Raw genomic sequence first — 26,611 nt, 5'->3', positions numbered from 1 at the left:
GGATTCATCGATATTTTGTTTTCTGCTCTGCTGGCCTAGGCCTCCCCAGGGTTGGGCATGCTTTCTGGGTTTTTCTATGAACAAGCACTAATGATTTTTTTCTCTCTCAGGACATTATTCTACTTGACCACCTTCCACCTCAGCACTAGCCGTGACGTTGGTGAGTCACAGCACGTCTGCTCATATGTGGACAGAACATTGCCTTGACATTTGAAGTGGATCATGTTTGCATGGTAGAACATACGGACATCGTTGTACAAGGGGAGGTAATACATTTTGTATTATTTCTTGAGAGCATCTACAGTAACGTAAGAGTATACTGTCTTCTGTTTCCTTGTGTCCTACTCTATGTCTCCATGTAACCTGTCCCTGTGTCTCCTGTCTCCTATTCCACTGTCTCCAGTCCCTGTTCACTTGTCCCCTGTGTCGCCAAGGATGAAGAACCAGAGAGATGAACATCTTCACACTCTAAACCTGGAGGGTCACGAAACAGAGGTGCCATGACACAGGTCGACCAAGTCTGCCTCAGCTTTCCGTAATCGTTCTCACAGACACCCTTCTGAGCAGGGTGACGAAAAGCTTGTGCTGTTTGTGTCCTCCAGAATCCTTGACATAACCACTTGAGGACGTCGAAAAATCTCTCTCGCTTCAAACTCAAATGAGTGCATCTCTCACACTCTCTTTTCTATTGGTGATGAGTTAGAGTGCATCTCCCCATTATCCATCAGAGAGAGGGAGAGAGAGAGACAGAGAGAGAGAGACAGAGAGAGTGAGAGAGAGAGAGAGAGAGAGAGAGAGAGAGAGAGAGAGAGAGAGAGAGAGAGAGAGAGAGAGAGAGAGAGAGAGAGAGAGACTAGTCTAGGTCTCAGGTGCCTTGGGGCTGAGAGTGTCCCGAGTCCAGAGAGTGGAGAGTAAGAGACAGATAGAGAGATAGACTGCTTGTGTTTATCTTTGTGTTGAAAGACTGAAAGGCAGCGAAGAGCAGAGTAAAGCTGTCCTCTCCATAGCCCACTGGAGATGAGGGAGGACACAGAGTGAGGCTTGGGTAGCGATGATGACACAAAGGACGAGAGGGAGATGAAGACGGGAGTTCTGTTTGACCTCAGGAATTCTTTTCTTTTTTCATGGTCCACAAATCATGTGAAAAGGGAAGCCTTAGACTGAATTCAAGAGTGCATTCTGAAGATAAGACGACAGCCCATGCTTGGGCTTCCAGCAGCTTTGATCCCAGCTTCCAATCCTTCAGGATGAAGAGTAGGGCAAATTGAAAATCAATGTGACTGTCTGGTATATGTGAAATATTATACAGAGAACATGGGGATCAAGCCCTACACGAACTAAGAAAAACATATTTACAAGTCATAAAAGAGTTCCTTAAATATTTTATCATCTGGGCAAGATCAAGTTGATCAAAGAAGTAAAGGAAAACATGATGTTTATTTTCTTTCGCTCCAGTATTTTGAGAATTGTGATTTTTTCTTCTTTCTTTCTTCTTCCTCTTCAAGGTAAGCTTCAGCTCTTCATAGACACAGGCTTGTTGCTTTCATAATGGTATTGTTTTTTGTACATAAAAGGAATTTGTAAGAGGCGTTCATTCCATTTGTGCTCCTCTGTAAGGAAAAGGTATGCGCGTACAACCCGAAGGGTTGTCGATGCACACATTGTGGATATCAGACAAACCATGGAAGCACATGAAACCGTTTTTCGATTTCAACGATCATGTATTTATATGAAACACAGTGTCACGTGTTTTTGGAATCAGCGCATTATGTATCATCAAGATACACTGTGCCCTTTGTCTCAGCAGTTACTCTGCGTTGTAGTCACATTATGAATGAAAAGGGGGATGGAAGTGTTTGTCTAAAGTATATCATTCAAGTTCATTTCAAGACAAAGAGAAAGAAAATCAAATGTAGATATTGAATATTAAATGAGCCAGTGACAGAGAAAATGGGATAAATAAAAACTCACAAGATAAATACTCCCTTTAGAATACTGTTGATCCACTGCTTTTCAGTGAGGTAGAACGCAGTTGAATGGCCTGTCCTCCTTTTTTGGAACTAATCAGATCAGTGAAGAATAACAATAACTCTTAGACCATAATGTATTCAATGCCACCACTATGTATATCTTCTCCTCTTCCTCCCCCTGCTCCTCCTCTTCTTCTCCCCCTCCTCCTCCAGTGAGCTGCCACCCCAGGGCCAGGGCTCAGGCGGAGGACCGCCTCCTGAAGACTCTCTTTGGTCGCTACAACAAGCTGGCGCGGCCTGTGGCCAACACGTCTGACGCAGTGAGGGTTCGCTTCGGCTTGTCCATCGCTCAGCTTATCGACGTGGTAAAGGCCCTTCATTGTCGACGCTTCGCTCTGCCGTGTGACGCCAGCACTCCACCGCGCATTCCGACTGAGTCCGTCTTCTTTGTTTTGGTTCATTTTAGGACGAGAAGAATCAAATGATGACCACCAATGTCTGGGTGAAACAAGTGAGTTGCTGTTCCTACCTCAAGTCATCGGCGGCGGAGTTTGTTGCGATGTTGTAAAATGGTGGTGTGGTTCCTCCAGGAGTGGTACGACTACAAGCTCAGGTGGAACCCCAGGGAGTATGAGAACGTCACATCCATCAGGATCCCGTCCCAGATCATCTGGAGGCCCGACATTGTTCTCTACAACAAGTAGGCTCCTCATCATGCACATACATACAGTACTGACCTTTACTGAATAACCATGAAAATGAGAACCACGAGTGTTGCATTTCACTGGGCCTTCTAAAAGAATAATTACATTTGTGGAAATGAGAACAGCTGACACTAAGAGGTGGGGGAAGCAAATCTACCCTCGACTTTCTCGGCTTGGCTTCTCATCAACGTTGGTTCTGATTTTCCTAGTCCTTTCTCTCCTCCACAGTGCAGACGGGGACTTTGCCGTGACCCACCTGACCAAAGCCCACCTGTACCATGACGGCTGGATCAAGTGGACGCCCCCGGCCATCTACAAGTCCTCCTGCTCCATGGACGTCACCTTCTTCCCCTTCGACCAGCAGAACTGCACCATGAAGTTCGGCTCGTGGACGTACGACCGCGCCAAGATCGACCTGGTCAGCATGGCCAGCGACGTGGACCAGCAGGACTACTGGGAGAGCGGCGAGTGGGTCCTCGTCAGCGCCGTGGGCCACTACAACATCAAGAAGTACGAGTGCTGCGCCGAGACCTACTCGGACATCACCTACTCCTTCCTGATCCGGAGGCTGCCTCTGTTCTATACCATCAACCTGATCGTCCCCTGCCTGCTCATCTCCTTCCTCACCGTGCTGGTCTTCTACCTGCCCTCCGACTGCGGGGAGAAGGTCACCCTCTGCATCTCCGTCCTCCTCTCCCTCACCGTGTTCCTCCTCCTCATCACCGAGATCATCCCGTCCACCTCGCTCGTCATCCCCCTCATCGGGGAGTACCTGCTCTTCACCATGATCTTCGTCACGCTCTCCATCATGATTACCATCTTCGTGCTCAACGTGCACCACCGCTCGCGGCGCACGCACACCATGCCCCGCTGGGTCCGCACCGTCTTCCTGGAGCTGGTCCCTCGCTTCCTGTGCATTCAGCGGCCGCTCGGGATCAGGGACGACCGCAAGCGGCAGGGGGAGGTGAGGCAAAAGAGGGCCAGCGCCCCCACCCTCTGGGCGAGCGTTGAGGCCGAGGTCGAGGCGGAGCTGAGCCCTACCTCTCCCCATGGCACCCTTAACATCCTAAACCAACTTGCCCGCTCACCATCTCTCTCCCAAGGTCGACCCACTGAAGGCTCCCTGCCCACACCACCACCGTTGGTAGGTAGCCTGGAGCTCAAAGGTTAGAGCTCGAAACTAGAGGGAAAGTCTGCCCTCCGGGAATTGACTTTGAAGCGGTTGAGAGGTAACACTGTGCTGTTCTCCTGTAGCCCCAGCGGAGGCCGTCGGTGGTCCGATCCCCCAGCCAGTACTCTGTCCTCCTGGAGGAACCAGCGTCACAAACAGGTGGGTCTCCTCCCCATCTCCGGCCCCCCCAGCCCCTGGCCAGGGGTCAGCAGCAGCAGGCCCGGCTTAAGATGCGCTCCCTCAGTGTGCAGTACGGTCTGGGGGAGAGGCCCCAGAGCAGTGATCGCTGTCGCTCCCGCAGCATCCAGTACTGCTGCCTGCATGAGGAGGCCTCAAAGGTGACAGTATGAATGTCTGTGTGTGCTATGTGTGTGTGTGTGCTATGTGTGTGTGTGTGTGCTCTCTGTGTGTGTGTGTGTGTGCTATGTGTGTGTGTGTGTGTGCTCTGTGTGTGTGTGTGTGTGTGCTATGTGTGTACTCTGTGTGTATGTTAAGTTTCTTTGCAAATTAATACGATCGCACACACATTTCCTGTTAACTGTATTTACTGTATTTACCTGTTAACTGTATTTACTGTATATTACTGGCGGGACCCAGTGTAAGCCACCGGTTCAGTTCCCATGCCAGTCACAGAAGGAGAGGAGGAGGCGTAGCTGTCCAGTCCTGAGTAAGCACCACCCAGCCCAGAATGAGCCAGCCCAGACTGCAGGCGCCTGCAGCTCCAGAGACCTGCGACTTCTTTCCCTCTCACCCTCCATGAAAATGGCCGTAGATGGGGTTCAGTACATCGCTGACCACCTCCGAGCTGAGGACATTGACTTCTCCGTAAGTCTTTTTTGTTTGGTAACCAGTTGGTTTTGCCATTTGAATGGAGTTTGAATGCCTTAGCTTAAAACTGCCATATTCTCACTGAATGGACCATGTAAACTTTTTCCTCTGGAAAAGTATTTTTTATTTACCTTGCTTTGCAGGTGAAACAGGAGTGGAAGTATGTAGCCATGGTAATGGACCGCATCTTCCTTTGGATGTTCATCTTGGTGTGCATTCTGGGAACTGTAGGCCTCTTCCTCCCAGCCTGGCTTGCTGGAATGATCTAGTAGCCTATATAACACAGAGAAGAGGAAGCCAGAATATGACTCAACAGAAATGTTCAGTTCAGCAAAGTAGCCTTGGTTTCTAGTGTACTCATATTCATAAAGTCACAAAGTAGTGTGATGATAAAACCTAAGTTGAAATTACTTGTGTCTCTTGTGTAATTCCCTTTAAGTAGCCACATGTGATGCAAGAACATGTGTTGAAATGTGTGAAGTAGACCAGATCAGCTTCAGTACAAATTCAATCATTCTATAAGTAATCGTATTAAATGGACAAAATTGCAAAGGCATTTTAGTTACTTGTAATTCATCACTTTGTGTAAATGTAATGTAACCTGATCGAATGACAACACAAAAACATTGGAATCAGGCGCAGCCAGGATACCTAAACAGGATTGCTCTTCCCTTCCGCGTTGGCAATTTCGCAGGTGCCGACTTTCCACGTCAGTTCTCAAATCAGGCTTTGTGAGCAAAACATTCATGCTATTTATATAATTGTACCGTTATCCGAACAATCAAGGACCATCGCCAGCTAATAGCGACGATGTCATTACTAGAATGTGAAGATAATTATGACTTCGTATTCAAAATAGTTTTAGTGGGAGATGTCGGTGTTGGCAAAACTTGCGTGGTTCAACGTTTTAAGACTGGTATATTTATCGAAAGACAAGGAAACACAATTGGAGTGGACTTTACCATGAAGACCATGGAAATTCAAGGAAAGAGAGTAAAGGTTCGTGGGCTTGGATGATTATTATGTAATAGGCTATTTGTTTCACAATAATCCAAGTAAACAAAATGTTTGATGTCATCATGCAGTGTTGTCAAAATAGCTTCCTGTACAGCTACTAGCCAGTCTGTACGCGTACAAGCGGACAATATTTCATATACAAGATCATAGGCTAATGATCCCTTATAGGCTATGTTTTGCTTTTTTCCCCCAAATCAGCAATATGTCAAAATGTTGAGATGTCGCGTTTTTATTAGGATGTGACGTGTTAAGGGTTCACTAGAACGTATTAAATGTGAACGTGGGACCACTCAAGTTGACTAAATGTGTTACTTATTAATGCAGGCTATTCTCTTAGGAATCCTCTAGATGCCTTGCTGTCCATGGCCTGGTCAACACACATCAGCACTTTTTTATCAATGACGTGACCGTTTGGGGTGATTGTGTTCAGCGTTAGCCATGGACTGATGTGTTTTTAGGACAACAACGTTGATTAATGTTAATACCAATGTGTTGTAAGGACATGTTTTCCAGACCATGACGGGTTCATAGTTTGGTTTGTGGTATTATGATTAGGCCTTGGCCTATTTCATTCTCAAATCTTAAAAAAAAAAGTATTGACTCCAAAGGAAGAGCCATGCATCAACACATGATCGTTATGTAGGCCTACATGACAAATAGATAGATTGATAGATTTTCAAAGAGTTTCTGTTATCAGTTCCTGTCATTCTAACCAGTGACCCTATACCAACAAAAGCAGTGGCTCTCTTTTACTTGACCCTTATGTTCTGTGTTTCTATCTCAGTTGCAGATCTGGGACACTGCAGGACAGGAGCGCTTCCGCACCATCACCCAGAGCTACTATCGCAGCACCAATGGCGCCATCATCACCTACGACGTCACCAGAAAGGCCTCTTTCCTGGCGGTGCCCAAATGGATGGAAGACGTGAAGAAATACGGAGGTTCCAACATTGTGCCACTTCTTATTGGTTAGTCTGTACATTTGTAACCCATTCGCCAACCCCTTACATGTGAGTGTATAGTTATATCTTAGTTACTCTCTTCTCCAAAGAACTCGACCGTTCTGACACAGGTTATTGACTTGTCGCTTCACAGGTAATAAATCGGACCTGACTGACTTGCGCGAGGTGCCTTATGAGGACGCCCAGACCATGGCCCACCAGCTGGAGTTCATCAGTGCCATTGAGACGTCCGCCAAAGACTCCAGCAACGTGGACGAGGCCTTCGCCAAGATGGCCGCTGAGCTCATCCTCAGACACGGGGGCCCCATGTTTAATGAGAACGTGACTGACAGTTTTAAACTGAACAGCAAGGATGTCTCTGTTGACGGCTGGGGTTGTGGCTGCTAATGTGTTCTAGAAAGTTTTTTTTCCGATGGAGCCACACAGGTTGGTGCCATTCCGAAGGGCGTTTGTGGTGAAAATCAAGCGGGTGATTGAACAGAATGAAGGGTTTCACTTGTATTTGAGTGGTTCAATCAGGCTCATTTTTGGCGATTGATAGGTAGCAGTTGGTAGATACGTTTGAGGTGATGTAGCAGTAGCTGTCCTTTAGCAGAGGATTATGCATGTGACTGTTGTTATTGAGCAACACTTTTCTATAATTTTAGAACAACCGCACAGGGAAGATAGTGTGGAGCGACCCAACCCCGGTGTGCTCCGCCTACCAGCCTGTTTTTAGTGACAAGCCTATTTTGTATGGACCGTGACTTGTATGTGGAGAGCGGTATGATTGTGCTAGATGACTTCAGAGATTAGCCTGTCTAATCCTGGCTAGTATGGGCTATACCAGGATAATAAAGTTAGTGCTTGAAGAGGTCAGGGTAAATACAATAGGCTTTGGGAAATTATTTGCACAGTTGTTTCTCTTAACTCTCCTGGTTTTAAGTTATGCAGTTTTTGCGTATGAGAATGAGAATTGTTCAAGTGGTGTTTTTGCACATGAAATTGGGATTCCGAAGTGCCATTTCAGGATCACAATTTCTCTCTTTGAAAAGGACAGTTTCGGCCGCTGTGTTACCTTAGTCTAATGGAGGGAGTGTCCTGACTAAATAGTGGGTCTAAGATGGAGTAAAGTGCTGTTGACAAACTAGCATCACACTTCAAACACTCACCTGAATTTAGTGATCAGAGTGAAGGCCTGCCGTTGTATTTCCAATTTTATAAAACAAATATCAGGAAGTATCAGGAACTATTTGTCATGATTTATATATGTATGTTTGTGTGAAGTCATATAATCTTTACTCTTATTGTTATCGTATGAATACTTATTTGAGATGTGAACATTTGTGAATGTATCTAAGGGATAGTTGTTTATAATATGACCAAGATGAGTGCCTTTCTCTTTTCACCATATCTTGTGAACCACATGCGGCAAGTTATCTTAGTACAAGGTTTTCAAAGTTATTTAATTGTTCAACAAGATTTTAAATCTAAATTCAAAAAATAATTTATCCGAGGGGGGTGGGTCAAATAATGTGTTACTATGCAATTTTATCACAGGTCTTCATATCAAACAGATGCTTTTGTCAGTGAATGTTGTTTTTAATCTTTCTATCTTGAGACATAATGCTCAGAATGATCTGTTCATATTGAATTAAATGCCATTTTGGGAGAATTTAAGTCTTATGGCTGGTTTGATACACTTAAGGCTGCACTACAAGTCTGAACTGAATAGTTTTTTCATCAAGGCAGGGTAACCTTTAGAATACGGAATTCAAACTGAACACAATTAAATAAATGCACGTTAGAAAAGTTTAGTCATTTATTCTGAACAGTACATTTAGACAAAATATATTGTTAATCTTGAATTGTTAATAAAATAAATAACCTAATATGTAACCTAAATATGTAGGTCCTTTGCGTCACAGTGATGTCACTTTCTTGAAAGTATCTTAAGTTCCAAAATCTCTAGAAAACAAAAGTCCTTTCCAACAATTTTAGAAGCTATTTACACAATTGTATACATGGACAGGGCTGCACACTGGTTAACAACGATCTATATACAAGAACATCAAATAAGTACTGAAATGAAAGGACTTTTAAGTTAAGGCACAGTAAAAAAAAAACAAAGTTACAGGATGGCCAATTTGCAATAAAATGCTGCTCCGTCCTTCACATACAGTGTACACCTTTCTGAAAGCATGTAGTGCAATTTGGACTGACTTCAATACTTCAAAATCTGTCTAACTCCTCTGTTTACAAGGTATGAAAATATTTGTTGTGCTTAGTTTCATGGTTTTATAAATACACATAGATATGCAAAGCAAAGAGCATTGGCAAAAATACAGATAAATGTCTTTTCCTACATCAGATTTCGTTTCTCCCGAATTCACCCTTACAATCAAAGTCTGGAGGCAGCAAACTTCTCCTCAAATATGAGCTCCACGGCTGCGTCCACGTCCTGTACGATGTGGCTCGGCTCCACCAGGGAGGGGTGGAAGCGGAAGTCTCGGTGGCCGTGGAACACCGTCTCCTTGATGCTGCTGTTGGAGTCCATGGGCACCTCGGTGTGGGGGTTGTAGACCCCGGTGCAGACCAGGATAGACTTGCAGGTGGTGGCAGAGGGGGAGCCCAGCTCACTCTCCCAGGCCATATCCATGTCCTCCTCCTGGGGCAGGGTTTTGGAAGGGCCGGTGCCGGCCGCCACCCTGGTCGCCACCTTGGCACTGTGTCTGGTCGCACGCTCCTCCAGGTAGCCATTGTAAAGGTTGGCTCCATAGATGTCCGTCATGAGGTTGTCACTGGATCATGTTGAAAAAGTTCATTGGTACTTTTTCCTTCATATGATGCTTGGCATATGGCAACAAAATAAACAGACATTTTCTTTGTGGGGGAAAATTTAAAATACCTTTTTTAACTTGTCAAAGAAATTAACAAAGTGGTGGGAAGGAGTGGAAATCTCTTCCAGGAGATCTCTATTAGTCTGCTGTAACAGCCTTCTAGATGTTACCTGAGCTGGTTTCTTACCCAATGGCATAGAGGGACCTGATGGGCATCCTCCAGCCCCTCTCAGCAGCCTGCTCTCTGATCAGGAACTCAGCAAAGTGGTAGGTCAGCTCACTGGGCTTCCCCATCAGAGCCTCGTACTTCAGCTCCTGGCCCATGATCTTCCTGTAGAGGCTCTCCAGACACACCAGGAACGTCCCATGGCCAAACCTGCCGGTCAGAGGAAAGGCCTTCAACTCAGACCAAGGACATTCAACCAATACACTGTATGTTAAGAATTGGTAAGCTGTTAACGTTACATTATCTTGTAGCGGTAAGGTTATCGTCTACCGTCTCTCATATTTGATTTTTAGGATGAAAATCACTCAACTGAGGGTGATTGTAGCCAGCACTGGAGTATAAATACCAGCTGGTATAAAAACTAGCACTGGGGTATAACTTATGTTAATGTAAGTTGCAGAAGACATTACCTGGGTGAGTGAGCTTCAGCCATCCACATGAGGTCCATATTACAGGCTAGCAGAGGTATGTGGGCAGAGTGATGGCTCACATAGGGATTATTCAGGTTGCCATTAGTCAACAACACGTCAATAATCAGCTGGAGGTTGGTCTCCCATCGAATGGGCTCCCCAAAGAGAATGACCGCTTCAATAGGACAGACAGGCACACAACAAAATAGAAGGTTTTATTATGTGTAAGTGCTTTGTAACCTATATATATATATATATATATATATATATATATATATATATATATAAAACATTTTTAAGGTCAAATACGGAAATATTTCAAGTACCTTCGATTTGTGGTATGTTCAAAAAGGGTGAAGTCTGCAACAAGAAAACATAACCATTGCTGCACATGCTGTCACTGTCAGCCATAACACCCTTTTCTCACAAACAAAAGCGTTACGCAGGACAGGCTAGGGAACATACCGGGAGATTGGGCCTCCTGTTGTGATCTACCATGTCCAGCAGGGGGAAGTGTTCCCTCAACATGTCGATGCTCAACACATTCTTGAAGCCAAGGCTAACAGAACAGGTCAAGGATGAATTGTAAGAGAAAACTCCCTGGAATAGCCAACTTGAATGGCCTGGAATACCTTACTTTAAATGATACAAAGACAATACTGGCACAGACTGTCTGACTGACATTGGTAGATTGTATTGCTGGCCGGCACTGTCTGTAAGCTGTTATTTGTAAGCTTTTATGTCTTAGAATAAAGATCATCACTGCGAAACAAATCTTGTTGACCGTTGCCTTCCCCCAAAATGTCCCAGAGATATTCGTGCCACATTGCGTAAGCGTTCATTAGGTTGTGTCCTGGCTGCCTACCCCATAATCACAGACCACCAGCCATCGGTTTAATCTATCAGGAGAAGATGAACTGAGTTACACAACTGTTCCACATGTGCCAGATGCAAGTTGTCCAACATAATCAATGTAACCCACCTCTAGGAATAAATGCTTACACGAGCAAGACAACTAAGATTATCATAACAATCACAATCACGCTTCAGTATTTATACCTCTACGATCAAGGATCAGGCATAATTATTTCTATTACACAAATGTTCAATTATCCAATTTAAATAAAACGATATTTCTATAGTTAAATCAACATATTTGCCAGATCGTCTGAGCAACCAGAAACCTGAAGGATACTTCTTGGCAATGTCCAACACTGGGCCTTGTCCAGAGACCAAGACACATTTGTCGTGGTATTTTCTGAACATTCTCAGAGGACTGTGAGACAGCATGACCTGGTCTTGCGAAATCTGCAATACAAATGTTAAACAAGTACATTTTAAAATGGAAGAGTGTGTGTTGAATCCTAATCTAGGATTAGAGTATAAATTCGAAAGCCATTTATTGCACTTGTCAGCTCTCCTGGGGGAAAGGGTAGAGGAGATGAGCAAAGAAAGCTGGGCTTTTTAGCATTTTTTCAACAAATACAGAACTGATAACCAGACTTACAGGAACTCCCAAGATGTGGGAAAGCTGATCTGCCTTTTTCTGACGCAGACAGTTCCCTGCATTGGTCACAAACACTACAGGGACCAAGAACTGCCCCCGGGAGTCGACCAGCTTCTGAAAAGCCTTCTTGGCAGCAGGGATGGGAGTCTTGCCTCTCACCAGGACCCCGTCAATGTCAAACAGCAAGCCAAAATCAGGCTGCAGCTGTAAGCAAGAGGAGCAGAATATTACTGAGGAACTGATAAAGCTGTGCAAGCCATTTATGAAGCCTGCAGGCTGTGCTTCTCTGAGAACTGTCCTGATAAAACAAGGATGCTTTAAAGTTCAAAATGTGAAATTAGAGAATGACAAGAATAATAGTATGGAGTCTCACAAAATGAACCTGGGCTCATGTTGACACAGATATGATGTGACAGACCCTCAAAAAGAAGACGTCAGAACAGCTCCTGACAAATCTCTTCTTATAAAACAAGCACGTGTGATTCCACAGCTATGATCTTTGGGTGGCTTTTTGTCTCTTATTTGTGTTTTGATAAGAATGATTTTCCGACTCTCATGCACTTAGGGATTAGCACAAACATCTGTGCCTTTCCCCATTTGGAACATTTGTCTATCTCAGCAAATATGATCCTTGTCACCATCAATCCTTTTCAATTTTGTTTTCAGGAAACCCATTTGATCTGCTTGTGTTCTTTACTGTGGGAAAATGCATATGCCTTATCAAAGCAATTATATGTTTAAAAGCTTCATGCTATTTTGAACTGTGTATCATTAATTGGATGCCCTCATGCACAAAACACAGATGCTTCCCAGAATGCATAAACAAGCTATTTGAAACATGAGAGATGCATGATATTATGCAATACACTTGTATTAAATCTAGGGTTTTGTCTATTGCTAAACACATATAAAGCTCTGCTTCGTGGCTTAAAGGTTATGGCAGTCCTGGGCTTCATGACCTATAGGCTATAGAAAGGCAGTAGGGCATGGGAATGTAGAAAATGTTCTCAACGCAATCACGTGAGGCATGTACAGACTATACTATATCCAATCACATGCCTGACCTCTTTTTCTCTGGTTGGGACATTGTCATTTCGTCAATATGGGATAGCATAGCATAGCATAGATTGACATAGAAATTGAACATAAAATAAAACAGACGAATATAATTGAAAATCTGAATAAAGGGTAGTTGAATAAAAGCAATGCATGCCTGATGGGGAAATATGAGTAATTAGACATTATATCTAAGAGTGGTTGTTTTACCTCGAGTACATCAATGATCAATTTAATAAATCATACTTTGTTGCATATTACCTGGTCGTATTAGACTCGCCAATACTTTATGGTATTAATTTAACAATGTAGCTGGTTCACAAACATGGTTCGTACATCAGTATTTAAGTGTAATCTCTGACTACCTTGCCCTTAGACGTCGCCGTTCCGCACATTCCACAGCTTGTCAATAGAGTTCCTCTTTCAACTTGCCGGCTGCACAAAGTACTCGCAGCCCGGTGTAAAACAGTAAGGGCTTTCATTTTAGTTCTTGAAAAATTTAGATCACTTCACTGATTCAAGTTCAGATTCAGCTCCATCGTTCTCAAAGCCCCTCATATATCCTTGGAGGCTGAATTATGTGACGACACAGGAGGAGGTCCGAAGAGGAGGGGAAGAAATGTGTCAACGTTGTATCTGTCGCAGCAAGAATGCCGGGTTATTATGGCTCTCATTCTTAAATTATTATCCTGTCATTATGCCTTTAAGGAGTTAGACTTTTACATTTTAAAGTGCGTTTGAAAGAATGGAAATATTAACGGCTCACTCGGTTCACTTGTTGCCTGTGGAGCATAAACAAAAGACTCACCAAAGCATAAAATTCGTTGCTGTCATTTTGCATTTTCACTTACTAACCCCTTAACCAACCCCTTGATTCCCCCCAAAAAATTGCAAGAAATTTTTCCTGCATTAATTTAGATAAACATGACAGAGTTCAAATAGCCAATCTCTTAAATGTTCAATTTATAAAAGTGTTCTAAGCAGTGTCCCAGTCCAACTCTGGATCAAAGTAAAAGTAGGTCCTCTGCCATTTCTTTTAGGAAGTAATGAAATGCATTACCCAAGCATGCATTCCTTGGAGTATGATATAGTAGACAGAAGAACAAAAAGTCAACTGGATAAATCATGAACTACAATAGCTGCTTTCCCTAACGAAATCACCAGAACAATTCTCTCTTCAAGTCTAAGAGTCTAAGCAGACAATATAATCATTGAAACTGAGTTCACAGCGGAATATAGATGGTCATTACTACTACACTGGCTCACGCATGACCAAATGCATGATCTTTTGCAAAGAAATGGGACAAGCACATTTCTAATTACAAGATTAGATTGCGCCTAAATGGAGAAAGCGTGAGCCTGGTAGCTCCAAGCCTCCCTCGGGTCGACCAGTCACATGGACCGGTCTGCCTCCAATCACATGTAATTGAGAGTTTTAAATTGAAAACCCGCCACTTTGTGATCAAGGACTTGTGAGTCTAGAGCAGCAGCATGAAGGATCTCATTAATGACCAGGGAGTGGAATCAGTAGCTGATAACAAAACAGTTAAATATGTTTTCAAAATACAGGAAAACATTGCATTTTTTTTTTTTATTAAGATCACAGAGGGGAAAAAAGTATATAAAAATACATTATTTACAGTCACAACATCTTGCTTTCACACAAAGTACTGAACAGAATGCCATGTGTCATTCATCAATATTGCTACTTATTCAAGGTGTGACCTTGGGTAAAGTGACAACTCGTTTCACAAACTACAACCCCAATAACGCCTTGGCCTCTTCACTCTGCGCCATTAGAGTTTCACTGGCATACTTCTGCAGCAGCTCCATCTTCTTTCTTCTGACCAAGGCTTCCTCAATCTAAAAAAAAGGATGTAAGAAAAGAAAAAGGTTTAGGGGAAAAGAAACTTCCGTAACCCCGGTCCTCCCATGACCTCTTGTGGAACAGCTTGGTGATGCGTGTCAGTCCTCACCTCCTTCTGAGAGGGAACAGGTACGTGAGAGATGAACGTCTGCATGCCCTCCTCCCCCTCCATCTGGGTCCGTGATTCGTCATCTGAATGCTACGAGACACATTAAACAGGGTTATGATGGTTACAAACAGCACGTGGCACAATCCAAAATGTCTCCCAATACTGGACTTTAAGTTTGTCCATGTGACGACTTCCAATGAGCAGAATAGGCAGTCATACTTTCTATGGAATGCTCAATTATACTTTTTTTTTGTTGATCTGACAATAAACACATCCAATTGAAATAATGTTGCAAAATTGATCCAGTAAGGATAAATCAATTGCTCAATTACGATCAGTTGTACATTTGCATTTCCAAAATTGACCGACCATATATGCTTCAATATGAAACAACATTCCATATTTAGCATTTAGCAGAGACAGATTAAACATGGTTGAATCCTTAATTTCCACCTGGCATCATGGTCTATGTTTTGATATTACCCAGAGACCAGCACAGAGTGGAAATAAGCTGACTGGGCTGATGTTTTGACAACTGTCTTTCACCTCATCATCCTGGACAGCGTATATGTGTTCCTCCTCCTCCTCCTCCTCGACGTCCTTGTCGGCCCCTCCGCCGCCAGCTAGACGCGCCTCCCGATCCGCTTTCCATTTCTCCACAGCCTCCGCTATGACTGGGACGACACACACACACACAGCTGGCGTCAGAGGGACTGTGAGAGGATGTGTGAGCTGCCTCAGACCCACCACATTCATGGCTGACAGCATCTCGCCCAGCAGACCACAACTGCACACTTTAGTGGAAGTGGAGGTCAGGAACGAGATGACGACACCAAACTTGTTAAAAAACAAAACAAAAGGCTAATGGGTTCATACTACTTGAATAATAAGAAAAACAAGTAGAGAGGGTACCATTTCTGGGGAATTGTGAAAGATGCTTGCGGCCGCCCCAGCTGTCTGTAGTCTCCAGCTGTGTACTGATATCAAGCCAAACTGAGCTCGACACCGCTGATACTGCTGCAGCTTGCCAGCCAAACCCCCACACTACCAGAACAACACACACAGCTAGCTGGCTAACTCCTCTGTACCCCAAAACTCCACAGTTGTTTTCACGATCACTTGACTGCGCTAGCTAGCGCACCGGTAGTACATTTTTAGTCACAGGAACACAGAAAACGAAAGCAATGCAATTGTGACCGAGACGCACATGTTGACACCTTTCGTGCAACTGTGGGACGAGCAGCGGTGGCTGGGGTAGTAATAATATATATGCGAGATACGGTAGTGTGCCTTGCTGGTAGCAAACACATAAATGATTTCCTAAAGGAAAGGTCGACTGATAGGATGCGTCATGTCACAAGGGGTCTGACAACAGTGCGTAGTGAAGAGGTCTCATATGAGTGGCATCAGCTGTACTCATGCAGCTAGGGGACATTGACACAAATAGGAAGCACATGCTATGCGAGCACCACCCTCACAAAAGGAAAGCAGATTGGAGAGGGATGTGCACCCAATACAAAGGGAGACATTCTACCCATCTTGCCGGCAAACTAGTGCTGCTGGGTGGGGATCCTAACGCAATTCACGTGGTCACGTTCGAGATCGGAGCACAAGACAATCTTTACCTTTCGCAGACACAACATTTTAAGCCCTTCTGACTGCGTTCATTGTGACCCTAACGGCACGTCATTCCCCAGACAGTAGCAGCAGTGTGTTTTCAGCGAGGAAGCGACAATACCTTGTTTCTCGTACTCCTGCTCCAGCGGCACCAACGCCCCGTCGTCCTCGTCCCTGTAGCCGTAGTACTCTGCGTCAATGTCCTTCATGAGCTCGGCTCGGGTCTTCCTGGGGGGAGGGATGGCTGAAGGAGAAGGCACGGTGAGAAGAGCAGAACACACGAGTGGTTTTAGTCTGGATCTTTTACCCCCGAAAGTGCCTGTTTGAAGTTCATCTCGAGGAGGAGGAGGAAACACGACGTACGTTCTTTTTCAAACAACTCCCTCACTCCCGGCAGGTCTTTTGCGGCGCCAAAATATTTATAGCCTCGGTTTCCGGGTACTTCTTTGCCTTCGTGGTCGAGCATCCTCGGTCCAACTCGCTAAAAGCACAAAAGGGACAGTTTTGTCGACTAACCTTGGATGCTCTATTGGGCCTTAGGCACCTATTTCAAGGATCCTCCGTGTTGTCCACAGAACTCTTACCCCATAATCAGGCCCACCGAGTTCCTTGATCCGGACCTCCCAATGCCCCTTTTCTCTGAGCAACTTGTTGATTTCATCGTTCAAGTCTCTGATCTTGAATTCACCCAAACCGGCTGTAGAAAGACAGAGTTACGTTCTGTGTATTGTTACAATGTGTGAAATTCTTACCTGAAAAGGCCATTTCGGTGACACAAACACAGATTTCTCACCGTTTTGAATTTGTGCAACCTTCTTGGAAATCTCACTGATGATCTGGAAAGAGGAAAAAAATAAGATTAGACCCCATTGAGAACTGCATTTAGTGTACACTGTAGTCCAACGTGGTATAGTAATACCATACATAGATACAGTAATGGCAACATCCTCTCTTTACCTGCCTTCGCCACTTTTCTGCTTTAGGCAGCTCATTGCATTCTGAAGCCAGAAACGGTCTCCTTTCCTGTGAAAGTTAAAAAGTCACAGAACACACACCACAATCAATACAGATGTTGATGGTATGCTGCTATGATAAGTAGATTGAGTTCCTTTAAATCTTTCATACCAATGTTGATACTTACCCTGACTTTTCCCTCCTCCAGCTGAGCTTGACGAAATCTCGCCAAGGCCGTCCTGAAAGTTCCATGTTTTGTACATTAATATTACGCTGATAAATGTGAAAAATAAATGACAAAGAAATAGAGACCAATGAGAGAAAGAGATAACACTACAACTTCTTATCAACGAGAAAATAAACCCTTGTGAATCACAGGATTGTTGCACGTAAGGTGAAAAGTGTAGGTGAATATTGGCAGGCTGTGTGCACTACAACTGTAGGTCAAAGCAATGAGAGCAAAATGAAAGGTGTTGTCTTTCAAGGAGTGGAAAGATGGTCAATAAGTGCATGAAAAACTTACATGGCCTTTTCAGCATTACGAGCCTACATGGGGAAAACATACATTAGATACTTGTCGAATGATGAGCGCCACTTTTAACTGTTATGCTTATTTGCCCACTGTATTATATTTTCCTATACTTTTCACCAATCTTTCTGCTGTAACACACACATTTCCCTGCAAGGTGATAGTGTTATTTGATTAAGAACAGGATGTTTTGAATACACCAACGCAAATGACAATTGCTTGTTTAAAAAGTTACATAGAGGAGCTAGGCTAGCTAGCTATCAATTGTAGCTAATGTAAAATTAGCGGGCAGTACTTGCTAGCTACTACTAGCTAGGTTGGCTATCCATATTAATCAGAAATATTACGAAGAATATTACAAACATATATAACTGATAAACCCTTACCATGTTTGCAGACTTTTGCGGGCTGACTGACTCGTTTAAAACGTTGCTAACTAACTAGCTGGCAGGATAGCTAAGCGCTACAACGACTAGTGCACGCTGTGCTAAAAAAAACGGAAGTTGACGATGTGTAGGTTTCAGGTCAAAGTTGAAAGTTGAGTATCATCAAAATGCTATTATTTTATCCTAGTTTTATTTATTTATTTGTGTATGTTATTCAAAGCCTCACGTTTTGAATAACAAGTCATTGTATTGACTTTCTACGTTCATTGCAGAGATACAGTACCTACTTTCCGCTACTCATACAAATTAGTTGAACTGACAGACATACGACAAAATGTTATTCGATTATCCTTGTAGATCATCATCAACCTTCTTGGGATGCTCAACCCTAAAACAGTCAGACTTTATTTCATTTGTGAAGTCTTTTAAATTGCAATGCAACTTCGTAAGGCAGAAAAACACTACCATGCACAAACGCACACACTTGAAAACACACACAGAGACACATACTTGACCTGTCTTTGTAACTTGCTCTAACATGTTGAATTATTCATTCCCCAGGGGCTCATTGTGCCTAGACAGCTAACCAGAGAAAGTGTTGAAAGTAAAAGACCCCATGCATAGCTAGATTCATATTACAAGACCTTTCTCAGACATAGACCAATCTTCCCTCATTCAATTTTAATGAAAACAGAGGAATAACAAGGGACTTACTCAATGCATGCTACATTTGAATAAATAAAAAAAGCAACAATACTTTCAAGAAAAGTTACAATAAACGGCACACCCTGGAGTCAGGACTGTTTTGCCTGGGCGGCTGTGAAGCGCCCGTGTTGGTATGTCCATTAGCATGAACACCTGAGACCCCTGCAGCAAAATCATGCTGTTGCTCCCCCAGCCGGAGCTGCAGCAGCTGGATCTGGGCAGAGGCTCTGTCCATCTCGGAGCTCTTCTCCTCCAGAGCTTCTCTGGCCCTCTTCAGCTCTACCAGCAGCTCCTCCACCTCCCTCCGCTTCAGACTGTGCCCCTGCTCTAGCCACTTCACCCTGCACTGAAGGCCCACCGCCAAGGCCTGGGCCGACTGGAGCTACAGAGAGATATGGTGCAGTTGGTATATGAAAATGTACAGTGCATCTAAAGGATGAGAGTAGGGAGGGAAAACAAGCCTACCTGAGCGGTGAGCTCGCGGGATGATTGCTCTAGAAGCTCAAGCTGCTCCACTTTAGACTTGCATGCAGTCAGGACCTCAATCAGGGAATCTTTTGATGTGTCTGCTCCTGCATCTGCAACTATTTGAGTTTGATTCTCATCTGTATTTTTGCCTGATCTTGTCAACAGAAATAGAAGATGTCCTTCCTCTCTGTTTCTCGTGTCTTTCACCACAGTCTCAGAACATACAGAAATGAGGTCCCTCTGATCTTCAGGCTTTGCTCCGAGGTCATGTTCCTTTGGGAGTGACACAAAAGATGACCGCAGGGCATCGTGGTCCAATGCATCAGGAGTTTCAGTGTGATCACTGGGTTCTGTTGTGTTGCGGTTGACCAGCCCTGGTTGAAACCCCCAAACATTTGGAGAACTTACTTCCTGGGATTTCTCCTCCTTTTTGTAGTTACACTCTAAAGGACACCTATCCTCAGACAAGTCCCTGTTTAAACTGGTAACATCTGTAAGAGCATCCTCATTCAAATTCAGGACATTCACAGATGTCTGTGCTGTCTCTGCCGTTTGTACAAAGACGGGTCCATGCAGTTCCCCATCTCTAGAATCTGGGTTGTCCGGTGCCGCAAAGTTTCTCTCCCCAAGGTCAAAGTCAGGTAAGTCACTGTTTGCATCCCTGCCTTTGGCCCTCACCTCTCCATCTCCGGGGCTGCGTCGTCCAGAGCTCAGCTCCTCACCTTCGTCCAGCTCTTTGATGGACTCCAGTGTTGGTGAGCTGTGAAGGACCATGTTACTGAGGCTGTCCTGGGGGAGGCTCAGCACACACGGCTTGCTCTCCTCTCCAGAGGGGCTGCCTGAGGTGAGCCTGCCCAGGGAAGGCTCCTGCTTTGGGCAGGGGCTCACTGAGCTCATGCTGAACCTGTCCCCAATATCTTCCTCTGCCTCAAGAGGAAGGCTCCCGCGTGTCCCCGCTCTCTTCGGTAGGCAGTCATCGTCCGTCGGGTCAGACTCTGAGGGTGTCTGAATGGACATGATCCTGGATCTGAGTGGAGGATGCACAAAAACAGTTGACACATATAGGATGAAACACATATTTTCAACTTCAGGAAATTGAGAAAAAGACTTATACTCATGTTAAGGTATCAAGCATTCTGTTGTATAGATTACTCTGCGATAGCCTCTTACCTGAGATGAGCTCTGTGTAATTATCCTTCAGTGAGCTGAGAGGGGTTGAGTCATACAGTGGCGGTGGGAGGCTATTGGCTCACTGGGAAGTGATGAGTGAGGCTAGATCCCCATCCAGAGGTACTATAAAACCAACCTTCCCTCTGCTCCCTCGTGAAGTATGTTGACGTGTAAATGCTTGGGTAAGTATGAGTCCCATATAGTCCATCAGTGTGTAATGTGAGCTACCCTGTTGTTTACTACCGTACACAGCCTTCTCATGTCTACACGAGTGTCTCAAAGGAAGCAGGGGCATGGGGTTCATTATGGACACAGACTCACTCTACAACAGACACTGCACTGATGATGCGCTGGTAATGAGAGCTCTAGTTACATTAGGGGCCTCTCCTATTGTACTGCCATCTCGTGGAAAACAACTTATACAGTATACATTACATAAAGTATATATTACACTTTTGTTTCACCTCTGCTTGAATAGGAGTTTATCAACAAAATAACTTTTCAAGCTGAATAAGCAAATGCAATGTCGCAATAGTATAGCCTGAATCAGCAGATAGATTGTTGCGATATTACATGATCTATTACAAGGTCTTATTTATCAATAGCCTACTCCAAATTAATCTTAGATTTTCTATACATCGTCCTAATTGCCTATTGCACCACTGAATTCACTGAAACCCATGAGACAGAGCAAAATACATGATGCTAGAAAACCCAGTTCTGAAACATTTAGACCATTTTATATATTGGACACTATAAAATATTTATGTATAAGTTACAGTAACTATATTTATGATATAATTGATACATACAGTATACTACAGGCATTCGTCATGTAAATTATATTATTTATATATACAACTTATCAGCAAATAAGTAGATGTGACTGTTCTGGAAATCTACTGTCTACATCTATCAAAGCACAGAAGCCTTTATATAGACAGGCTAAATCTGCACCACAAAGGTCACGTGAAAGGATTCCCTGGCACTGAAAATTATCCTCCGTTTACAGGGACAGAACCCCCTGATTCTAACTTGGCACAGCTGCAATTCTTACACACATCGCAGACAAGCTCTCTCTTGGTTGACTTAAGATAAGCAGCCTATGTTCAATAGAGAAGGGTATCAACAATTCAAGTCTTGACAGGCTACACTACAAATCAGGATGAAACCGTTCACAAAACCCCAAATGTATTTCCCAAGATATAATTCAATATAAAAAATGGCATACTTCAGCTGTTGATTATGTGTAGTTGTGTTGTATTGTCACAAATATAGTCAATCCAAAAGAAGACGCACAAAATAAACTCAGTCCAACTCCCCTTCCTCCTCCAGATTTATTGATAGGTTAAAATTACATTTCTATGTTCTAGGACTTGCATTTACCCTCCGACTTAAAAACTGAGTACAAGCAAATGATCTTTTTTTTTTTTTTTTTTTACAGTAGTCTAAGTGATATATTGTACAAAAATAACATTTTGATTTTTGTGAAAACGTTCTCCTTTTCTCAAACTATTTTTTTAGCTTTTCTTTGTCTTTTAGTTCTACTTCCTTCTTGATTAAAATTACCTTAGCTACTTTGCGATATTGGGATCGAAACAAAGGGTTTTTAATGAGAGCCGCCTTGGACATTCAACGGCTGACAATGTACAAAAACAAAATGCACTTTGAATGATTTATTATCAATTCTTCTTTTCACTTGTCTTTTAATATGTTATGACCTTATTCATACACCATATCATGACTGCTGACACCCACTGCTGCGTGCTGCTGGTGGGGCCTGGATGGATCACACTGTGCTGCTGCTGTCTCCTCAGTTCATTCACTCTCAGACCAACTCATTTGTGTTCAGTAAAAACAAAAACAAAGTAAATCAAAACTTGCGGAAGATTGCACTTCGTGTTTTTTGTTTTTTTCCCCCCATAGCCCCCACTCTCACCAACAAGCTCATTGACCTGAGCCCGGGGGGGGGGGGGGGGGGGGGGCAGGGGGCTACCTGACATGTCACTTCCACTCAACTTACTCATCCCTGTTCACCAGTGGCATGAAAAGGGGTTCTTTTACAAAGCGTTATACATTACACCTCTACCAAACTAAACATAAACTTTTTGTATTAAATGCAGAAAGTGGATTTCTTTTGTCCACCCCTTTCCTCCTTTAACATGTCAAGAGCACAACGGCCTGGAACTAGCCTCTGTCTGCCAACTCTGGGCCAGTGAGGAGGATTCAGAGAAAATAATACAACCATCAATCAGAAAGAGGAGGGGCTTAACAAGAGAGACAGATTAAGCTGTGGCCTCGATGGTGCATTCTTTTGCCAAGTGGCCAGATTTGCCACAGTTGTAACAGTTGACTTCGCTCGCCTTGCTGCAGTGCACGGCAACATGCCCGATCTCGCCACACCTGGAGGGGGAAATTAAAAAGGACGGTTTAAGAGACAAGGTATGCATACCTTTACAAGCCCAGCTATTTAACACGACTGAATCCAAAACCTGCTTGTAAAACCGGTTTCGTAGCGAGAGGCTGTACAAGAAATGTGGGCGGTTGTACTAATTATGCACCACATCTTCAGTCCACTCCAATAGAAGTTTAAAACAGAAAACAAGGAATCTACATGCCCTCCGAGAGTCTCAAGCATTCTCTTGGGTGTGAGTGTTCACTATCAACTCTGCCTTTCTGATTGATCTGGACCAACCAGAGGGCGGCATGTTAGACAGTCTTACACTGGGCTCAAACAGCAGCGCAACGGGAGAGAGCGTTGAGTCCCTGCGTGCTCGCTCACCTGTAGCACTTGACCTTCTCACAGCCTTTCTGGATGTGACCGAAGCCTCCGCAGGAGTAGCACTTCTGCTCGTTGGCGTGGTCGCAGTCCCGAGCCACGTGGCCCGCCTTGCCGCAGGTGTAGCACACCTGCTCCCGCTCCTTCTTGGGCTCCTTGCACTCCCTGGAGATGTGGCCTCCTCGGCCGCAGTTGTAGCACGCTGGAGCGGGAAGAGGAAGACGTCACTCGAAGTCGGTAAACATGTCAGGATGTTTTTTTGTAAATGCCACTCTTCACTCGTAAAAAAACGGCGTGCGTGACTGCGGCGCTCGTCGTGTTTTGCACACAGGTTCCTGCTCATCAGGAACACATGCCAAACAAAATGAGTTTTCTTCACCTTAAACGTTTGTGAGTGTGACACAGGGGTTTGTATGTCCTCATTGTCCTGAGGTACATCTGCTGAGGTGGGTTCAAACTTTATATGACAACAAAAGGAACAGCAGTGTCCTCACCATCCTCAGTCCTTTCACAGTCCCTGGCAACGTGACCTGGCTCTCCGCAGCGATAGCAAAACAGATCTGAGGGTTGGACACGTGTCAATCAACAACATGATCAGAAAAATCAACACGATCAGAAAAATACATTGCGTCTGTTTAGTGGCAGTGGTGGTGAAAGCACCCCTTCCCTTTCATCAAGAAAATAAAATAACATGGGCCCTCACGGCCTCCGTGCAAAGTTGTATTTCGAGGACGGCATTTGCATAAGCTTTCTTCCACCACATGAAACAGAGAGAAGGACCTCAGACGGTGAAGACGTACTAGCAAGGACTCCATTACATAGATGTATTATTATTATAATAATAATTATAATAATAATTTATTATTATTATTTTTAGTATTTATTTATGCATGACATTAGACCACAGATTGATTCAAAAGACAAATGGGTCAACCCATCCTTATCCACTGGTGCCATGTGTGTGTGTCACACTCCCGATGAACACTGAAAGGGACAGCAGGAATTCCGTTTAATCCTGGTCTCAGAGTAAGATGCCTTACAGCCTACTTACAAACCTCGACTTGTGGGGAACTTTACTGACCAGCTGCCAAAGAAGGAACAGAAGGTAAGGTGTTGGTCGGGATATTACCTTTACCTCTGCCACGGCCCTTGCCTCGTCCCCGTCCCGCGTTGGGACAGTTCTTGATCCAGTGGCCAGAACGGCCGCATCCAAAACACTCATTGCTACTCATCTCCACTAGCAGTACCCTACGACCTGGAGTGACAAAGCACACAAACGCAGAGTTAGGACCAGCAAGAACACAATCACATCTTGCATCTAATGAACATCCCCTTAGGGTATTGGTAGATAAACTAACAAGACCAGCCCCCTGGGGAGAAAATGTTAGAGGAAATGTATCCCATATACACTAATAATGACACTGGAATAATCTGTACCAAGAACACAGATAGGTCTATACTTCCCTGATAAGATTTAAGTGCTAGATATGTAGGAGCCTGTACAAACAGGTACGAGAGCATCTATATCCCAGTACACAGTGAATCTGGTACCAATACAACGTGTGCATTGCCAAGTATTTGGCCATAATGAAGTCAAGCATGTAGCTAGTAACACTTGTACACATTTCATTTGTTTTAGTAGACAATGAAGATGACCGAGTAGTATAGCGTTGGCTACAAGCCTACTGTAGCCCCCTTGACAACACCACAACAGATGGGACCTCGTATTTTGCTACTACAGGAGCAAGCTAAATCCGGATTCCACAAATCCCACAGCACATACAAATACAGCTCACTAATAATGATACGCATTAGTTAATTAAATGATCATCAATTGATCACTAAATAATCAATAGTGTAACTTACAAGCCAACTACACTATACAGCATTAATTGCATAGTTATGAACTAATATGGCGTTACAGCTATCTGAATGACAATGTTTATGATGGGTACAGTAATGCCAGACAACATGCACGATGTTGATATTGACCTGGACATGATATTGGGAATAACCCTACTATGAAAGTGCACAAATACACTTTGCTAGCTGGCTGTGGATATGATGAGCCACACAATTTCACTGTGGACCAATGTGTTGTCTGAAGTCCCCGAGATACACTTTGGGATAGCCCACAATGCAGAGGGTCCCTGTGCAGATAAATAATATTCGAACGATCTCGCAGCGCCCGCCCACCCATGCATGCGGCCTCATGAGCAACTACAGACATTTCCAATGCTAGTTGTGACCCCTATGGTCAATGTGTATAAAGAATATACAACTGTAGGGTATCAAGGCGCACACATCAACGGACGTTGATGCACACATACGGTTCACACAACATGGAACAATTAAACCCGTCGACTTCCCCGCGCGGGACTGACGCAGTAGGCCAAACTGCGCTGTCAGAATTGGTGTAGCCCAGCTAGCTAGGCTGACTAGCATCCCTTCCAAACGAAATACACAGCGTACCCCTTAGTTTGGGGACATTTCATTTATATTTTTGAAACACTACGGGTGTCTTTGTCGAATCTCAGTTAATGGTGTACTTTGTAAATGTAATTTTTGTCCACATTTTACGCTAACAACTGAGACTCACCTCGACTACGTGACTCGCTGCTGTTTGTTTTCGATCCCTCCTCTCTCCTCTGCGCCACACGCGGTTTGCGCACCTCCCTCCTGATCGTGGAGTATCCTTTGCACACGGCGCGCTCCTATAGAAAATCAGCGAAGGTGTGTTGATGGAAGACCTCCGTTAACGATATGAAACTCCATCTCACATCCACTACTAGATTAAGATAATGGAATAGAATAAAAATTATGGCAAAAGTTTTCGAATTTTCAGGATTTTCGAGGACTTTCAGGACACCGTGTTCGGGATTATAAAGATTGTTTCAACAATGTGCTGGTCTTGGATCAGAGTTCTATCGTCATGCACCGATTGTATGTTAGGCACAAGAAAAGGAAGACTCGTCCAAGATCAGTTGTTGTAGGCTACTCCCCGTAGCAAGTGATTTTTGTCAAAGGCATCAAACGATCACATACAAGTAGGCTGCTCTGGTTGTCCTACGGGGAAATCTTGACATAAGCAGATAGGCTGCCGATTACTATCCCCCAGATTCTACACATCAAATAACATAAATAGATGGATAGCCTTTGGTCAACCCACATGTAATGAGCACGTTTCATATTTACCATTGGATGGCGCTATTTGTTTAAGTTTGTTACGGCATTATGAATTTTTCACTTAAAAATGTCTTAATCGATACAATATTAATGAACGATGATTATCATATAACTAGTCTAAGGGCGGTAGTGACCACACATTTTTTATGCTGTTTTAACAATGTGGACTTG

General features: G+C 43.9%; 6 protein-coding genes and 1 long non-coding RNA gene across 11 annotated transcripts; 2 read left to right on the top strand and 5 right to left on the bottom strand.

Moving 5' to 3' along the window:
* The first annotated feature begins 910 nt into the window (after nt 1-910).
* On the top strand, nt 911-5,038 carry LOC134019177 (neuronal acetylcholine receptor subunit alpha-2-like). The gene is made up of 8 exons (XM_062459790.1): nt 911-1,505; nt 2,184-2,335; nt 2,437-2,481; nt 2,561-2,670; nt 2,903-3,818; nt 3,929-4,183; nt 4,443-4,670; nt 4,817-5,038. Exons 1-8 carry the CDS (start codon nt 1,430-1,432, stop codon nt 4,940-4,942), a joined length of 1,908 nt encoding a protein of 635 aa, XP_062315774.1. The 5' UTR covers nt 911-1,429; the 3' UTR covers nt 4,943-5,038.
* LOC134019183 (uncharacterized) lies at nt 4,524-5,456 on the bottom strand. 2 transcript variants are annotated; one of them, XR_009929979.1, is made up of 4 exons: nt 5,325-5,418; nt 5,085-5,105; nt 4,805-4,946; nt 4,524-4,650 (listed from the first exon to the last, which is right to left on the bottom strand). It is a non-coding gene; the product is annotated as an uncharacterized LOC134019183 (long non-coding RNA). The 2 variants fall into 2 exon arrangements; XR_009929980.1 differs by lacking the exon at nt 5,085-5,105 and having other exon boundaries at nt 5,325-5,456.
* Nucleotides 5,248-8,306, top strand: rab43 (RAB43, member RAS oncogene family). The gene is made up of 3 exons (XM_062459778.1): nt 5,248-5,672; nt 6,475-6,658; nt 6,786-8,306. The coding sequence occupies exons 1-3, from the start codon at nt 5,484-5,486 to the stop codon at nt 7,037-7,039; spliced, it is 627 nt and encodes a 208-aa protein (XP_062315762.1). The 5' UTR covers nt 5,248-5,483; the 3' UTR covers nt 7,040-8,306.
* A 133-nt stretch (nt 8,307-8,439) lies between these two features.
* Nucleotides 8,440-13,238, bottom strand: zgc:77375 (uncharacterized protein LOC402927 homolog). Its single transcript, XM_062459764.1, has 8 exons — nt 13,036-13,238; nt 11,615-11,818; nt 11,303-11,415; nt 10,573-10,666; nt 10,434-10,467; nt 10,108-10,282; nt 9,659-9,847; nt 8,440-9,432 (listed from the first exon to the last, which is right to left on the bottom strand). The coding sequence occupies exons 1-8, from the start codon at nt 13,150-13,152 to the stop codon at nt 9,033-9,035; spliced, it is 1,326 nt and encodes a 441-aa protein (XP_062315748.1). The 5' UTR covers nt 13,153-13,238; the 3' UTR covers nt 8,440-9,032.
* Nucleotides 13,239-14,256: 1,018 nt separating this feature from the next.
* isy1 (ISY1 splicing factor homolog) lies at nt 14,257-18,271 on the bottom strand. The gene is made up of 11 exons (XM_062459751.1): nt 18,133-18,271; nt 17,741-17,763; nt 17,405-17,456; nt 17,221-17,286; nt 17,057-17,099; nt 16,848-16,960; nt 16,627-16,744; nt 16,385-16,507; nt 15,193-15,320; nt 14,647-14,736; nt 14,257-14,533 (listed from the first exon to the last, which is right to left on the bottom strand). The coding sequence occupies exons 1-11, from the start codon at nt 18,133-18,135 to the stop codon at nt 14,426-14,428; spliced, it is 867 nt and encodes a 288-aa protein (XP_062315735.1). The 5' UTR covers nt 18,136-18,271; the 3' UTR covers nt 14,257-14,425.
* A 186-nt stretch (nt 18,272-18,457) lies between these two features.
* LOC134040162 (uncharacterized) lies at nt 18,458-20,779 on the bottom strand. The gene is made up of 3 exons (XM_062486563.1): nt 20,724-20,779; nt 19,303-20,332; nt 18,458-19,219 (listed from the first exon to the last, which is right to left on the bottom strand). Exons 1-3 carry the CDS (start codon nt 20,777-20,779, stop codon nt 18,902-18,904), a joined length of 1,404 nt encoding a protein of 467 aa, XP_062342547.1. The 3' UTR covers nt 18,458-18,901.
* Nucleotides 20,780-21,783: 1,004 nt separating this feature from the next.
* Nucleotides 21,784-26,011, bottom strand: cnbpb (CCHC-type zinc finger, nucleic acid binding protein b). 4 transcript variants are annotated; one of them, XM_062459728.1, is made up of 5 exons: nt 25,854-26,011; nt 24,390-24,509; nt 23,749-23,814; nt 23,258-23,456; nt 21,784-22,878 (listed from the first exon to the last, which is right to left on the bottom strand). In XM_062459728.1, exons 2-5 carry the CDS (start codon nt 24,484-24,486, stop codon nt 22,761-22,763), a joined length of 480 nt encoding a protein of 159 aa, XP_062315712.1. In that variant the 5' UTR covers nt 24,487-24,509; nt 25,854-26,011; the 3' UTR covers nt 21,784-22,760. The 4 variants fall into 4 exon arrangements, with proteins under 4 accessions (XP_062315712.1, XP_062315694.1, XP_062315721.1 ...); XM_062459710.1 differs by having other exon boundaries at nt 24,384-24,509; nt 25,854-26,010; XM_062459737.1 differs by having other exon boundaries at nt 24,390-24,506; nt 25,855-25,978.
* Nucleotides 26,012-26,611: the final 600 nt, after the last annotated feature.

The sequence above is a fragment of the Osmerus eperlanus genome, chromosome 1 (assembly GCF_963692335.1).
Source record: "Osmerus eperlanus chromosome 1, fOsmEpe2.1, whole genome shotgun sequence".
Lineage (NCBI taxonomy): Eukaryota > Metazoa > Chordata > Actinopteri > Osmeriformes > Osmeridae > Osmerus > Osmerus eperlanus.
Note: the sequence above shows the minus strand (reverse complement) of the source record. Positions and strands in the feature narration are given on the sequence as shown.